Source organism: Saccostrea echinata, unplaced genomic scaffold (assembly GCF_033153115.1).
Source record: "Saccostrea echinata isolate AGI-Se365-2 ecotype Australia unplaced genomic scaffold, CSIRO_AGI_Sech_v1 ptg000054l, whole genome shotgun sequence".
NCBI lineage: Eukaryota > Metazoa > Mollusca > Bivalvia > Ostreida > Ostreidae > Saccostrea > Saccostrea echinata.
In genome coordinates this window covers 4,791,987-4,810,275 of record NW_026889803.1, presented here as the reverse complement: position 1 = coordinate 4,810,275, position 18,289 = coordinate 4,791,987, and the positions used below count along the sequence as shown (strand labels likewise).

Here is an 18,289-nt window from a genome sequence, read left to right as displayed (position 1 = left end):
ACTCAATATCTTGAGTCGTTTAGGAGTGATTGCCAGGACAAGCCGACCCTCTGAAAATCAGAAAATCATCCATATCTCACGACCGGAAGTGACGTCATCGACGACGAAAATTTCCGACAAGGTTCAGGTGAATATCTATCAGATCTGAAAGTTTGGTGAAAATCGACCAAGCCATTTCCGAGAACTCGCGTGCACAAAATCGGTAAGAAAAATAATAATAATAATAGGGAAAAAGAAACCGAACGAAAACAATAAGGTCTTCCGTTGGAGACGGAAGACCTTAATAATAAGAAACAGTAGAATCACTATAAGGTCTTCCGTGAAGACGGAAGACCTTAATAATAATAAGAAACAGTAGAATCACTATAAGGTCTTCCGTGAAGACGGAAGACCTTAATAAGAAACAGTAGAATCACTATAAGGTCTTCCGTGAAGACGGAAGACCTTAATAATAAGAAACCGAGTAAAAACAATATGTTCCCAAACTTCGTTTGGGGAACATAATAATAATATACTATGGATTAAAAAAAAACTATTACAAAAACAAGTGCCTGTTCATGCACTGATCTATATTTGTTGATTTTTGTTTAGAGTGGAGTAGAAATTTTATAAAATGTTTTATTGTTCTGTTAGATGTCTGTCCTTTCAACTGTCGATAGTGCGTGTCATGCCTACTATGGTTGCAACGGGTATCAGCCAGGGAATCAGGGTTTGATTCCGGAGAGGGGGCATGAGAAACGGCTACCACATTCAAGGAAATATCCTACTTGGATACATGTGTATCTATGGTAATTCTAGAGCTAATACATGTACCAGGAACGAAGCTCCGACCAAGAGCGCTTGTATTACATCAAAACCAATCGCTCGCCCGTTTTTGGGAACATCCCACTGTCGTAAAATAAATTACGATTATTTAATTATTTACGTAAAATTATAATGAGTATTATTTTAGTCGGACATTTAATTTATTACTTATTTCAATCTATAATTAATTATGACAGGCCCGTAGGAAGCAATTTCAGTGGGGTGGGGTGGGGGCACAACCAAACGTTTTCAGTTTGGGGGCACTACCACAAATTCCTTGGCCACAAATTCCTTCCAAAAAAAAAAAAAAATAATAATAATAATAATAATAATAATAATAATAATAAATAAATGAATAAAAATAAAAGAAATAAAAAATAAAAAGGGCATCGACCGTTATTATTGATCGAGGTGGCACAAGCATATGGGTACAGTCCACTATTAACATTTCCAATAGGCGACAATGTTAAGGTTTTCTTATACAGCTCCTCCCCTAATTTTAGTTGAAGGATGGAACACCCCTCAAATGAAAACTCGTCAAATTTTCTCTAACTGGTTAAAATCTCGAGGTGACATGTCAGATTCGTTTTTCGGCAAAATGCACATGTTCACAAAAATCTGAAAATGAAAGTAAAAGTATGATAATTCCCAAAGTCAGTGTATGCACATATCAAGCAATTCATTTCCTTTTCTTTCAAAGATTACACAAAAATGAAAATGTTTTTGATCGTGAGATTTCCTCTTCTTTCATAGATATCAAGCATCTTTAGTTCAGATGACTTATTTTATATACTGCTTGCAAGTTAGGGAACTATTTCGTTTCAGCGAACTACTTTCTCCCCTACCGATTCAAAAGTAAATAGAGCAATGTACCCATAAAATAGCTACAATAAGTATGCTTTCTATATTATTCATAAATCAACAAAATTATTGTTGGTACGCCTTCTCCCCCAACCCCGTGCATCCCTCGGTTCTTTCCGCCACGTATGATACTTATAGATATAAAAAACATTCAAACTTTTTGACATACAACGATACATGTAAACTTCTTTTTGATATACCTGTTTAGCTTCATGCATACCCCGACGAAATAAAATTAAACGGCAGATCATAGAGCAACACATGCAATACGAGCGTCACTTTTAGACTTATTTTTCCTAAAACGGCCTATCTCAGAGTATTCCTTTATATAAGACATTTCACAACTGATGTTGTCACAAGTTTATTTTTCAAAGAAATTCTTCAAATTGCCTTCAGACATTTAATTCTCGCCCATCCACGATCACCATTTTCACTTACGTGTACAAACAAACTTTAATCATTCTTCTCCACTTTCCGAGGTTAAAACATTTTCACTTTGTGAGCTAGGTTAAGAGAATTTCGTAGACAAGTAAACTGACATCTCAGTTTAGTAGGTAGATGTCTAAAGTTTTTTTTTTTCGAATCAAAATCTGAAAACAGATTTGTATTGTGGAAATAGAAATTAAGGAAATCATTTCTCCCATGATATTAATTGCTTGAAAAGTAAAAGCCATATACATGTGATGCTGCTTTGCAAGAGTGCCAAATCTCGTGTTTTATAAATTTTTTAAGAATTATGTTCATTTTAATTCCATTACAGTTTTTCCTTTAAAGGTATACACGTGTAACCTAATTTGACAGTTTTCCCATGTAACCTTTTGGGGGGGGGGGGGGGGGGGGGGGCGTAAATCCGCCAGTTAAGATAAAAGAAATCTATTCTTATCATATATATATTAAATGCAACCTTGAAACTTTTCTTCAGATTTATGTACGAAACAGTAATCTTTTTAAGGACAGCAATTTGTTTTAGAGTACATTTGTAAAGTTTTTTAACTTATAAATTCATTTATTCATTTCATCTGACTGGAATTTCCTTTTTGCCTATGGCCCATCAGTAGAATTTTAAGTCCTTTTCTGAGTTTTCTAAGAAAAATTTTATTCCTTTGTAAAAACTTGGAAACCCTGCTAACCTGTGTGTGTGTGTTTCCCGATATGGTGATTAAAATGTCGAATTGACCCGGTGCGAACCTGTATCTAGCGAACAGACCAAATACCTCAGAAATCTTTTTAAAAATGGCCGATGACAGTGGACAGTGTGCAAACAAACGTCGGAGGCTGACGGATTGTTTTCTTTTATCTGTAGATGATTTGTCACTCTCTGATAAATCTGATCTAACAACAGCTTTTCATAAACTTTGTTCAACGTATTATGCTCTTAATATTAGACTATTACCGTACAAAATCAATTATTGTAATGCAGCAATTTCCAGTGGAGGAGTGACATTTTCAGAAGCATTCTGTGAGTTAGAAACCTTGAAGAAAGGATTCTTTTTAGGAGATATTTTCAGGAGAGGGCTGGATATTGGGATTGAATTTCTGCAAGGAAAAATTCCGGAGGCAAAACATGAAAAAATAATGCTTGCAAAACTTGTCAGTTTTTTGAAAGCAGGTAAGTTTATTTAAGATTAGGCTAATGACTAAACACAGGTCTCTGAATTTCTATCAATAAGCCGTTATATGATTGATCAGAGTGATATATATACCCCCTCTATATATTTATATATAGAGGGGGTATATATATCACTCTGATCAATCATATAACGGCTTATTGATAGAAATTCAGAGGCCTAGCTGTGGAATAAAATGCAAAATTGAAAGAAATTAACTCAGAAAATGAGCAGGATTAAGAAGTATATATTTTCAACCGAATTCTCCATTAAAAAATGTGTAATTTCTCAAGTAATCTTTGCTTTTTGCAGGTGAAAAGGTTGATTTGGACTGTGAAAGTGAAACTGACTTATCTGTACTTTCTAATCATCTTTTTGCAAAATTGGCAACATCCTCAGACTTCACCATTGATAAAAACTGCAAAAATACCAGAAAATATGAGAAAAGAAATCAATGCAGCTGCAGGGATGAAAATTGTTTGTTTACTGGATGCTATGGGGATACAAGTATAGGTATATTGAACAAATAAACTTTCACGTTTACAAGAGTTATTTCCCTTTGTTGTGTCAATATGGGGTCAATCGGCATAAGGTACTGATTTCCCTCTATAACATTAGAAGACTTATGAGGCAATGGCTTATTAAAAAAATCTGTATGTATTCTGTATGTATAGGTTCTTTGTGTTTTCTTTGTTGCTCCATACTATGGCAATACAGGAACAGTACAAAATTTTCAGAAAGCTCTTAAAGGTTTCAAATAGTTACAGTTTTTGTCCTATGCGTATGAATGCACATGAAAGTTTTGAATGTTTTACATAACTCTAATACATAGTTGCAGAGGATATGTTTTTGCTCTTTAATTAAGAAAAGAAAGTAAGAAAAAGTGTTTTTTTTAATGATATTACACAAAGTTTTAGAAAGAGGGTCTACAGGAATTACCATCCCTCAGTAACACTTTGACAGAAATATCTGCATGCAACCCTTAATACTATATTCTTTAGTATATGTAGTTTCTTTAAGTCAGAATAATTCAATATTACTTAATTTGCTTAATATTTACTTTTATATTTACATTTATATATTGTAATATTTCAAAGAATTAATTATAATTAGTTTATGCAACTATGGTTAGTTTTATTTAAACATTTATTTTCTCTTTGTTTGCTAAGAGGGAGAATCAGATTTCTATTTTTCAAAGAAACTTAGAGAAGTCTCAGTTTTTGAAGAGAAATGAGAGCCGTGACACTGAAAGTTATACATATTAATGAATCCCCATGTTGTGTGGAATTAGAGAACTCTTAGAATTTGGATGGGGGCATAATATGGGGTCATTATTTTTCATGGCAATTGAAAAATCTCTTAATCTGATGAAAAGCAGTAGTGTTAAAGTTACTCATGTGAGCATTGTGGCCCATGGTCCATTTTCTATTATATTGGTTGGGATCAGTTTAATTTCGATCTTGATTGGTCCAAATTTGAAAATTAGCAATTTTCCTGAAATTTCATTTCAATTTCTTTTTAAAATACAAAAATTGTCTGATATTTCTTTACTATTGGTAACTTAATTAATTGTTTCTTGAAGATTTTAACCATAGATTTAAAAAATATTTTTAAAATTTTTTATTTTTTATTCATAAATTATTTTTTATTTAAAAAATTCTAAATGTCTATCTGAGTCTCCTTGACATATTTGATTAGATATATCTTATATGCTTATATCTTATATGCTTATAATGCATTTATTAACAATACATGTAGATAAAAAGGTCAGAAGATACTTTAACAAGCTCATGAAATTGGTGTGTCATTTTATTAGTAATAAATGTTTTCATTATGTAATATGTAATCATCCTCTTTGCTCTTTTGCAGGTAATAACAAAGTATGGCATGGTGATGTAGATGCCATAATCAAGAATGAAATCGTCATTCAGAATTTGGAGGTTGAACTAGATTCTCCATTTTGCAGGAACCCACAGCTGGCTGCAGAAACTATTGTGTTTTCTTTTCTGCAGAAGAAAAGGCATCCAGAGCTATCCAATTTCCTTATTCCATGTATAGGCATTGCTGATAATGCCATGATTTTGATGTTTTATGATTCAGAGAATGATGTCCTTCTAGAGAGTTCCCCAGTTCCACTTACATCTACAACATGTAAAAACAAGTTTTCTGTTGAGGCAGTCTTAATATCCTGGCTAGCCATTAATTACAGATTTCTGTGCACAGGTTTAACAGACGATATGCTCCCATACAAAGCCGGTTTCTTTGCACAATCTAAGGACATGATAAATGTTTATGAAAATAATCTTACAATGCAGAATATAGGTCCACCGCCAGCAAAAGAGATTATTTTACCGAGTGAATGGAGTTATAATGCTTATTTGTTAGAAAAACAAAGAAGACTGAATGAAGTGTCCAAAAATTTGATACTCAAGGAAGAAAAGTAGTATGAAGATTAAAGCTGTAGCTGGTACTGGTAATTCACATGATTGCATACTTTGTATAACATAAAGCATGGCATTACAAAGGATCTTTTTGACTTCACTACTAAAGATCTGAGGCTGTTAGACATGTAAAAAGAATCTGGAAACCAAAAAAAAAAAAACAAAACAAAACAAAACAAAACAAAAAAAAAAAAAGGAAATGAAAACAAAACAAAACAAATCGTGGAAAAAAATCATGAATTTTGAAGGTTATTTATTGACTTGAAAAACTGTAAATTATTCCCATGCAAAAGATCTTGTATGTACAGTACATGTAATTAGCCAATAAAGATAACATGAAATAGTGTTTGTCAAATAAGTCAATTAAAAAAAATGTATATATTTTTACTCTAGTAAACATGGTAAAAGGGGTTGCTTTAAAAATGATACATGACAAAAAAATCTTAGCTATCCTTCGCTCTTCTGTCACTTTTTCATTTGCTGTACCCCTGGCAACTGATTAGTTGAAAACAAACGACATATACTTCAGTGACAACAGGTATAAGTAGAGGCACTGTGAGCACTGGGCTCACAAACTGATACCCCGTGCCTTCCATATGATTTTAATGGCAAAGTCCATGTTTTGCTATGGGAGACTCAAAAACTAAAATTATTAATAGCAGATGCAAAATGGTACTAAGTAATAAAGATACTGTGAAAGTCTCGTTAAATTTCATGCAGTGGTATAAGAGGATATTTCAGTCCACTGATTGATTAGAACTGGGATTCGATTTAAAACCCCTATATCAATAATAAACGTTCGTAAGTGTTGCTTGAATCCGAGGGATATCAGTGTCATGTATTTTTTTTTTTTACCGAATGGCAGTAAATATAAAATTTACAACATGACAACTAGTTGTAAATTTTTGTATTTTCAAATAACTACAAAATTTCTAAATTGAACCAGGATATACTTTAGTTAGGACACTGCTAAACTGCAAAATACATATACATGTACTAGATGAAAATGATCTCGCATGCATTGTAAACTGTATGATGTATGGCTAATTGACAGTTTATTTTGGAATGACATCCCCCCCTTCAAAAAAAGAGAAAAGAATGGATAAAATCCGTGACACTCGTCTTCTTCAGTTGTACCTTGCAGCTGTTATATGTTGAAAGCTGTAATAAACATCACTCTACATAAACTTCCGAAGTATATAATACGAATAAGTATTGTCAACACTGCACCGTTACAGAACTGTATGTATTTCTACACATTGGCAAATAATTGCTGATCTCACAATTTTTAAAATTGGAATTGTCCTAAACTAAACATCGTAAAAAATATTATTTTCCTTAGTCATTGTTTGTATTTCAACATTTATATATGCGTATCCGCGCTATGTCCTTCTTAAGGACATACGCAACGTACCTTACACTGTAAAAAATAAGTGTTTTAAAAATAAACACCAAATTGCCACAGATAATAAACACTTTAACACGTTTAAAATTTAAACACCTCGTGAAGTGTTTAAGAAATAAACACGTTAAAATGTTTAAATTCTAAACACATGAGGTTTAATATTTAAATACGTCTTTCTCATTCTGTTTAAATACTAAACACTTCAAAAACACAAAACGTTTAAAGATTAAACACTGAATAAACACAAGGAGTTTAATAAATAAACACCGTACGTGTTTAAAATTTAAACATTTCATGTTTTATTAATAAACACGTTCAACCTAAACACTTAAACATGTTTATTCGATGCAACAGATAATAATCACTTAAACATGTTTATACGCCATTTTTTAAACACTTCAACGTGTTTAATTTACAAAATAAATAAACACTTAAACGTGTTTATAGGTTTTCAACATTTTTATTTGAAACAAACATAAAACAGTACAAAACACACTGTTCTTGATGACCAACATGTACATAAAGCTTAATTAATAAATGATTTAATGTTGAATAGAGATTCAAACTTTATAAACAATTATAACATCTATCAACACATTTGCTGACACACACTTGTAGATACATAATTCAATTCAAGTTGAAAGATAGAATTATAAAAAAAAAAAAAAGCATGAACATGTAAAACCTGCATGTGAACTAAAATTCAATAAAATTGGTGGCCCGGGGGGGGGGGGGGGTGAAATAGGAAAATCGCTTAATAAAATGAAATATTATTTTTCAGGAATAAAATTTTGAAACTTTATTTTTAAAAAGGGACAGGGCGTCCATTACATCTTTTTTAATAAAACAAACAAATTCATAATTAAATATAATGCACAAAGACTGAAAATGTTATTTATTGCCTGGGTACGGGATATATACATTGTGTATGTATTGCAGTTAATAAATCCAGTTGTTGTACCTGTATAATTTTACTTTCACTAATATTCAGAGTTTTAACCAAATGAAGAAAATTTCCAGTTTTTACCTGTAAACGACTAATTCATTAAATATTCTTGCAACTTCACAAGAGCTGCCTGGGTATCACTCACTAAATTTCATATTCTAACCGAGTTAAACAGTCTCCTCTGCTTGTGTGTAAAATTCAGGTTCTTCTGCCACGAATGATGATCTCCAGTTTTCCATTCTCCAAAATTTTATTCAACCTTAGTATTTCTAATTCCTTCTTCTTATAAGAAATATCCTGAAAAATAGATAGATAAAAAATATTCACTATGCAAATTCAGAAAATTATCTGTAAAAGAATACATTGAGATAAAAAAAATAATTTTTTATCCTTCATGCCAATTTTAATTATATAATACATACTGAGAAACAAGTTTGAAATAAAAATCTGCAATACAAATAAATCATATATTAAGCATACAAACAGTGTATACACTAAAAAATTAAATATTAATGTACCTGCAGGAGCAGCCCAACAGCAACAATTAAGAGAAGGGAGGGGGGGGGGGGCTACCCAAGGCATTTTCTATCAGGTAAACAACACTCCCCAAAAATGTAAAGTCTCCTTAAAGAATACATGCGCGGGCAGGGGATGAAAAGTGTTGTTGTTAACGCTTATGTGTTCAGTTATGTTTGGTCAGCAAATAATCATAATAATGCGTGATAGGGAGCATAAATTTTATCAAGGGCAGGTAATTGGATTATATTTACTTAAATTTCATGTTACTGGGAGACCCAAAACTAGTGTAGGCTAGGAAACAATGATGTTTGTGTGTGTGTGAGGGTGTGTCTGTGTAAGGGGAATGGCCCTTCTTCTTTGAAATGCCCTTTAAACTCACCTCTCAAGGTTAAGTGTGATATTTTCCTTTATCAAGTAATGTATTCTTCTCAGGATTCACAATAAGAGATGAACGTCCCTGCAAATTAATCAGATATCGCAATATACTTAAAGACTACAAATATTTTATGCCGATCGCTGCACATGGCCGCATTTGCACTCAGACGATAGGCCTAACAATCCTGCATTTCATAAATGAAAAGCAGTATAAATCTCTAATGTATTAAGCATTCAATTTTTTTCAGATTTTATATAAAGAAATGTATAAATACCTCCTGTTTTCTTGTTAGATATGGTGTTTTTGCCAGTATATGCGTGATTCTGCATCTTCTGCGTTCAAATGGCATGTTATGACATAATCAATTGCGTCATTTTCTATCATAACGCATTAAACACAGGTGTTTAATTTGCAATTTCTATATATATACCATGTGTTTAATTTATAAATATATGATGGTTAAGAAATGAACACTCGTGTAAACACCGGTGATTAAAATATTGATAAAATTATAAAAGTCATCATAATATATGTTTCTCTTTCCCCTTTAGCAGTTTATGAAATTTATGAATTTTTGGCACAAAATTACCATAAATTAATGTTAATTGTAATTGCTTTTGGTATGATCTAAACTCAACGTATTGCCTGGCTATTCGTATTTTTTCTGTGTCGAAAAATATCTACTAGTATGTACGGAATTACTTCGTAAATTAAAGAAATTGTACAAATGGCAAATGCACACAGCAATACTTAGAAGCAACACCTAATTTATTTTTTTGATTTGATGCATATGAACATTGCGTGTTTAAGATGGATGATTAAACACCATACTTATTGAACACCAATTTAAATAGTCGTGTTTATATGTTAAACGCTAATGTTTTGTATTTAAACCCACCATGTTTAATTGTAAAACACGACTGTTTAAAAATTAAACACAAGTTAAACATCATTTTTTACAGTGTACCTACTGATAATTTTTCAAGATATTCTTAATTTAAGATTATAGTGCCATCAGATGTTCATAGACAAAAAATCAGCATGCATTACCAGGGGTTTTGAAAAGATATCAATTGATGAAAATTCTTGTATACTTCAAAGAAAAATATTCAAAAATTACTAAACATATATTCTAGATATTTTGTTTATCTAAACTTGTTTTAGAAGAAGTGTACAACAGCATATATAGGCATTAAAATGTAGCACACAGTTCCTTTAAGTATTGGAACTCTTCAACTCCAGGGAAAAAGACAATCAAGTTCAAACTACGTTGCGTATGTCCTTAAGTCTCTAATCATTGATCAATAATCCTGTCCAAATGCTCAAGATTACGTTCCGATACACCGCACCGGAACGTGTTCAAGGATTGTAGGTGACTTGTAATACATGTACAACATTTGCTGTAACCTAATTATTTTTTAACCCTTCAACAATTTTATTAGTGTACAAAGAAATAGGTGTAGCTTTAATCAATCATTCTATTTAGACTTTATCCGTACTACACTGTTGTTAGAAAATGCGACAAGAGTCATGCTTGATTATACGCGCGCAATTCAAGTCAACACGTGACTTCTTCATATATTTTTGTATCGTCTGCACACATGTCGTATGCCATGGCTTCATCGTATGAGAAAGATGATGCAAACGATGTTGACCGCAGATTTGCTATCCTAATGATTGTTGTTTCTGTGACGTTCTTTTACCTGTTAAATATGATGACTGCAAAATTTATTAAGCCCCCGCCCAGTGCTTCCAAAGACCCTTGGCGATGGAGGAATTTGTTCGTATCTTGGATTCATGCAATTTTATGTGGATCTTGGGACTTGGCTTGGTAATATTATTCTAGAAATTTCTCTAAAACATAATTCTTAAATATATTACAGTATTATGCAATTTGTTTTATTTTCTATTCATTTATTTAAATAAGTTATGTCATAAGCATGTTTTAGTTGTGTTTTCATCACTGTATTCAACCCGGATTCTGTGACCTCATTTATTTTATAGTTTCAGCGTTTATCCCGAGATGTTTAATGATCTCGTTGCACACATAAATTATTTTACCTACATGATGGTTGCCTTCTCCACAGGTGAGTGAACACGTCTATCGGTGAAAGTAAATATTGGGGTCTTACGTAAACAAATAAAGCTAACAAGACCAGAGTGACCTGTTTCATAGCGATTTAAATTGGAATTAAGTGGCGGATCTACCAGTCAGAAAAAGTTCAGGGTTTTGATTTGTAGTTAAATTCTAGGTAGTGAAACAATTCAAAAAATGAAATTACATGAATTAGACCTAAACAGGATTTTGGCAGCCCTCTTCCCTTGAGTTGTTAAAAAATCCTTTCATCAGATTGCACCTAACTTCCTCGAAGAAAATTCCATTTGAAATTTCGTTTCATATGTTAAATGCCAATAAACACAATGATCCATTGAAAAGTTTAGTGGTGTTTTAGACATCTATGTCCTTCCTAAACAATGACCCGAACACTTGATCAACACTCTACAGAATCTCTTACCCGGGATCGCAGTCACTGGAAAGTACCTGTATTGAATTTTTTATACCCCATTTTTTGCTTTTGTTTGATGCACTATCTGCTATTGAAGGTAAAGGACATGATATTATAATAAATGCTGTCGTTTTCAGAGATTTATTTTGAGTAATGTTTTGATGTATTTTTAGATCTTAATTTTTTTTCAGGTTATTTCATTTACGATGCGTTAGATATGTATCTGAATAACAAGCTTTTAAGTGACTGGGGTGTAACACTCCATCATATCATAGTAAGTGCATTGTACTGATAATATCTGTTGCCGTTAACACGTGTAAAGCCATGTGTAACTAACTATTGATATAAAAAAGGAGACACAGATAAAAAGTTTTCATTTCTAAACGTTAAAAAAAATATCTAATATAATTTCTCTTTCAAAGTTGACCAAAAAAAAAAAAAAAAAAAAAAAAAAAAAAGAGAAAGAAAGAAAAACAAAGCAAAAAACAAACAAACAAATAATTTTTGCTTTACATGACTTTTTTATTCTGCAGGTAATACTGTTCTTTATCCATACTATTTTGACAAAATACGGTACAGGACTGACATGTGTCGCCTTAATGACGGAAATTAATGGAGTTTTCCTACACGCACGGAAACTAATGCAGATGTTTCAATTCGGATTTAATCACAAGTTGTATATTTTGAACAAATACATGAACTTGTCAACATTTATAATATGTCGAGGCTTTCCTATAATTAGAATATTTTATGGACTTTTGTACGAATGTCATGAAATTGTACTACCTCTCCGAATTACATTTAAATTTATGGTAATTCTCATGGCAGTTATTAACATTGTTTTATTTAAGCGCCTTTGCAAAAGTGATGTACTGATTTATTTTATGTCTAAACATAAGCAAGTGAATGGCGATGAAAATAATTACTCCTATAAAAAAAAATAATTAGATGATGTCTTGTTTATTTTGTACCTTTACAATACTCAGTCCTTGTTTACTTCACCAACTTTGGTTTAAAAGAAACACGATTTCAGTTTCTATGCATGTACATTACGAGAAATTTTAGTATCGATTTTGTTTTGAAAAACAATTTTCAGAAAAAAAGTGCATTATGAGATATTTATATGTTTTAAACTTGTATCATTAAATTACTACTGATATATTCACTTATATGTAATAATTAAAGCTCGTGTTTAAATATTGAGTGAAGCTTTTTACAACGGAGATTTTCGAAACCTGCTTTTGTTTTACTTTTTGTGATCTTCTTGCCAATGCTGTGCCATGTTGGTACTTTTTATTCCGATTATACATGTCCCGATTCATTACAATATGCAACGGAGTGATTTTTTCAAAATATTCTTTAAAAAAAATTTTTTTCCCCGAATTGCAGTGTGAAAGATAAATTTTTTTGCTGAAATATCAATTTACTTCAAAATAAATCTCCACCTTCCACAGCTGTTTATTCAAAGAAATGTGCTCATGCCAACTAAATCCATTTGCAAGCGAAAGGTGAATAAATATACGATTTTATTGTAATGGTTGCTTGTGATAATTGATATTTTATGCAGGGAAGTTTATTTTACTGCTATTTTATAAATTTATATATATTTATATTTTACGATATTAATGAACATTATTATTTTGCTTCATTTTTTCTATGAAATTACTGATTAATGTGCCATTTTGTATTGTTCGTTATTATTCCTTACTTGTATAACTGTTTTTTAAATCACTGCTGTGTAAGAATTTCCAAGTAAACTATCTGGAGAAGAAACAATGCTGTGAATTAATTGGGTTACCCAAGTAAAATGAATGTCTGCTTTTTTCCCTTCTTATTTTTAGTGTTGTCCCCGCTTTCGTTCAATACGAGGCCCAGGGATAATAATTTGGTCTGTTTGTCTGTAAGACGTCCAGTCCGAATGATATTTGATTTTTTGCTGAAGGTCCTTTAGCTTTTGCATGGAAGTTTTTTTTAACTCCATATGACTTGAAGACTCTTATTGCGCCAGCGGTCAAAAGGTCAAAATCAGAAATTCATGTGTTGCATGAAGTGGTTTCCAGAGGATACCCTTTTGTTTTGTTTGAGCCTTTGTAGTGAAACTTAAGGTGATGATTATCTATATCAAGAAACATCTCTATTGATTTTAAGATTAGTAGGTCAAAGGCCAGGGTCAGAAATTCATACTTTGCATAAAATGGTTTCAGGCTGATAACTATAGTTTTATTTGAGTTTTTGCATTAAAACTTATGACCTCTCCAAAGGTGATGACCAGCTCTCTAACCGAAGAAAGACCCCTCTGAATTACGAGGCGAAAAATGAAAAACCTCTAGGTCTATATGGTATGAATCCTACAACTGAAATGTAACCCCATATTGATTTTGAGGTGAACGGATCAAAGGCCAAGGTCACAAACTTGTATTGATAATATTGCTACAATGTGTTTCTCAAGGAATATAAATTTTCTGAATTACATGTAGCTTGTTGTTAGTAGTAGTGTCTGGTATTTACGATATGATATCATTAAACCAAGGTATTTCTTCAATATGTTGATTTTCTCGGTTCTTGGGAGTACCAATAGTTAATATCTGACTGATGTCCTGTAAATCCAAGGGAGTAAAATGCAGTTTAGGGTTTTGTTTAGTTTTACATTTGATCTTCTTCGGCGAAACAAAACACCGTCACATTTTTTCCCGAATGAAAGTATCTCATAATTGCAGAGAGGTTAATTGTTCACTAATACTGGCTTTCCGGGTAGTTCAGGCATGTAAAGCGATAGATTAATCACGTAGATAAGGAATTGGAGACTACCAGGGATTTCATTAGTTTTTTCTTCTATGATTTACAATAAAATTGCTGTTTTTCACTAAGTTATTAATATACGTATTTGAAAGTTTTAATACTGAAAGAGGATAATATTTTTCTAATGCTTTCCAACTTTTAATTTTTTTTCTTTTCTTCTTTACTGAAAAAATGTCATATTCTTGTAAATGGTAGAACTTCATAATTTACTTGTATTTATTCATAAAACGGTATTGGTTTTTCATATCTCCCTCACCCAATTCGAAACGTATTATAGTTCCTAGGGATTGTGAAACTACAAAAATGCGAGAGACTTGGCTTCGCATCCAGTAAGCTAGAATTATCAGTTGAAACTACTACTATATATAATAAACGATATGAATTTATATATCAACTCTAAATCATACATTTGTCATTATGTATGTGCGGGTCTAGACAACTCGGGGGTCCGGACCTACGGAAGCCCATTTTTAAAGACCTATCAAAAATATGTTGGAATTCGATAAAACAAATTGTCGAATTTGTTAAAACGAATTTAATTCGTTATAAAAGTTTTTTTTTTTAAATTCGTTATAAGTTATTAAATTTTTTATAAAAGATTTGTTGAATTCGTTATCACGAATTCAAAATTTATCATAACAGACTAAATTCGTTTGAACAAATTCTAAAAGGTTTTATAGCGATCAAATTTGTTTAATTAAAGGAATTCTAAAATTCGTTCAAACGAATTTATTTCATTATATCAAATATAAAAGATCGTGATAACAAATTTAGGAATTTGTTTAAATGAAGTTAATTCGTTATAACAAATGTTAGATTTCGTTTTAACGAATCTAATCTGTTAAAACAAATTTCTGAATTTGTTATAACGAATTCAACATATGTATTTAAATAGATTAAATTCTTTATAACTTACTAGTATTCTAAAAAATGATATATAACGAATTAAGTTCGTTTTAACAAATTTGACAATTCGTTATATCGAATTCAAAAATATTTTTGATAGGTCCTAAATGGGCTTCCTTACCGGACCCCCCCCCCCCCCCTTTGGGATTTTCAGATTATTTCTGAACAAACTTGAATCTGCACTTTAGATGTTGCTTATTATTATTAAATTATTGATACAAAGAATTGAGACGTTTAGTACAGTTCTATGTTAAAGAAACGAAGAAATGGCCTTGGAAACCCCCTTGAAAACAAGGACCACTCTTAAAATGGTAAAAAGAGTAATGTATCTGAATGAAATAGACTAATGAAATCCCCTCTCCACACACACACACACATACACACCTTCACCACCACGAAATAGGTTTTTGTATACCGTCTGAAACAGTATCATCAAAATCATTTTTAACAAGATTTAAAGGTTATGAAAGTGTCACAGAAACTAATGCAGTTGGATTGATATGTAGAAATAAAAACGTTAAGATAGCTTTAATACTTTGTATCTTGAGATTAGAACACTAAAAATTTACGCTCCGTGGATGCGGAGTCTGCTAGTATATATACGTAGACTATTCTGAACCACTAAATATGCATGTTCATGAATAGTCCCTTTTAAAGAATTGTACGTCTTCTATTGATAATTAATATTTGGAATCGCACCTCTGCCTATTAATCACTTGTGGTAAATTAGCAAAGAATATTACTTAGCAAATATGGCGGGGCTTAAAGTATCGTCAAAACTATATACATGTAGATGTAAAATGAAGTCCATATACATCAGATTTGAAGGACAGGACAGGAGATGAAGACTGAAAAGATATGGAAAAGATGTATATGGCGGTATTTAAACTGAAATAAATAGTTAGAATTGGGTTTTTCCATGGATTTCATACTGAACAATAAAAAAAGGCATTTCTTTACAAGTACATTTACCGTTTAAGAACAGTGTGTCATTCTTTTTTTCCATGATAGATATGAGTAAATGAACTAATTTATGTAGGAATGTTTGAAGTTTGTGATAAATTAGACAGCAGGAGTTTACATACATTTGTACGAATGATATCTCTTTTTTGTACTTCTAACTTCAGCGTAAGAAATGAAAAAAGTTTTGATCCACCGATTTCCTGCAGAATTAAGTTATACTCCCTTCCCGTCCGTCAGGGAATAAAATATAAAAGCAAGATTCAGTGCGACCTCATGTCTGAATATGTTTGGCTATATAGATTTCACGGACGAGCGAATTCCTATGTTTCTACGATACGTAATTTAATTCATAGTGAAGCTGTTTCTAAGGAAACTAAATTCCCTATCTCCATATTAAATACATTTTGTACGTTAAGTTGTAAACTATATTATTTATAATTAAACAGTAATTTTATATTTCTTATCAATTTCCACTTTGCGAAATATTGAAGATGTTCATAAAGCTATCATGGAATGATAAGAATATCTAATGAGTTCCGATGGAAATATACACGTATTAATATACTTATTTACATCATTAATTTGCATCACATTATAGATTTAGATATCGAGCAATCTGTATCAAATTTCTATTTCACAGTCAAGCTGTTACAATAGATAAATATAAATTAAGTATATATTGTTAATTGCTGTTATTCGTGTTATTTGTTTTACATATTCTAGACTTTTTTTCTAACCAAAAGGAAGTTAAATATTTTGCCCTAGAGGTAAGTATCCCTATCAGGGATGTTTTCAATCAATCTTTTTTATGGGGTTTATTGAATTCTTTCTTTGTTAGAAATATAAAGTAAATACCCGCACAACAAATAACAAGAGGCCCAAGGGCCTTAACGGCCACCTGAGTATAATACAACAATTTAGAGGATCCATAGAGTATGAAATGAACTGAAAGGTGAAGCTTTGTTGCCCAAAAGCAAAAAAATAGGGTGATCAGGATCAACAAAATTATTAGTCTAGTATTCATTAACAGTTCATAAATTAGGTTTTAATCTATCCCCCATTTATCACTATCACCATACAGAATATTAACAAACTATCAGTGCTTCTGTACTATTAGAATTCCTTGTTAAAGTCTCTTACATTGGCCTCTCCTGGTCTTTGATGAACATTTAAAAAGACAAGTTATTTTTGTCTCATTTTTATTTATTCATTACTTACAAGTCTACCTGATCATTAAAACTATGAAAGTATTTTTTGTATTATACAATAAAAATTCTTGCATAATTTTCTTATTCTATTAACCTTTCAAGTACATTATTTACCGTGATTAATTATCAAAAGTAAATGGCAAAGGAGAATAACTCCTCTCAGTAGAATACAAATTAATAGAGACCTGGCCAGGACCAGAACACTTGACCAAATGGTCCAGATGTTCAAAAATCTGGTAAAAATACTCTTCCTTATTAAAACTTTTACTCTTTTTGCCTCTGATATGCCCAAGTGTAGAAATTTTTTTAAAAGAAATAATGCATTATTATTGCAGATTCACTATATTATCAATAGAGCCCCCCCCCCCCCCCCCCCCCCCGCAAGAGCCTCTCACCCTGGGACCAGAAGTTTGCTCATCATAACTAATCACTTTGTTTATCTGCTTAACACTAAGAGCAGACAGGATTATTTAACAGAATTAATGCATTTTCACTATATTTTCAAGAGATCCACCCTCACACCAGCACATCTGACCCAGGGGTCATGCAATTCACTACTCTGAAAGAAGCACTCTTGCTCATCATAACTATACACTTAGCTTCTTTTAACCAGGAGCAGAAAAGAATATTTTCAAAGAAATTTTGCTTTTTCACTATATAATCAATAGAGCCGAGAAGAAGATTTTCAAAGAAATAATTCACCTTCACTATAGGATCTATATAGCCCCACCCTAACACCAGAACCCCTAATCCTTGGGCCATGAATTTTACAATTTTGGAAGAGGCATCCTTGCTTATCATAACAATATACTTAGTTTGTTTAAATAATACCAGGAGCAGAGAAGAAGATTTTTAAAGCATAAATGCATTTTCAAAATATAATAAATAGAGCCCCACCCTAACACCAGAACCCATGATCCATGGGCCATGAAATTCACAATTTTGGA

At 31.8% G+C, this 18,289-nt stretch overlaps 2 protein-coding genes across 2 annotated transcripts; both read left to right on the top strand.

Annotated features, from left to right (window-relative positions):
• Nucleotides 1-2,898: 2,898 nt before the first annotated feature.
• Nucleotides 2,899-6,038, top strand: LOC133171817 (uncharacterized). The gene is made up of 3 exons (XM_061306615.1): nucleotides 2,899-3,274; nucleotides 3,585-3,785; nucleotides 5,142-6,038. Exons 1-3 carry the CDS (start codon nucleotides 2,899-2,901, stop codon nucleotides 5,714-5,716), a joined length of 1,152 nt encoding a protein of 383 aa, XP_061162599.1. The 3' UTR covers nucleotides 5,717-6,038.
• A 4,498-nt stretch (nucleotides 6,039-10,536) lies between these two features.
• LOC133172670 (TLC domain-containing protein 2-like) lies at nucleotides 10,537-13,289 on the top strand. Its single transcript, XM_061307617.1, has 4 exons — nucleotides 10,537-10,790; nucleotides 10,964-11,046; nucleotides 11,658-11,740; nucleotides 12,000-13,289. The coding sequence occupies exons 1-4, from the start codon at nucleotides 10,561-10,563 to the stop codon at nucleotides 12,408-12,410; spliced, it is 807 nt and encodes a 268-aa protein (XP_061163601.1). The 5' UTR covers nucleotides 10,537-10,560; the 3' UTR covers nucleotides 12,411-13,289.
• The last annotated feature ends 5,000 nt before the right edge of the window (nucleotides 13,290-18,289 follow it).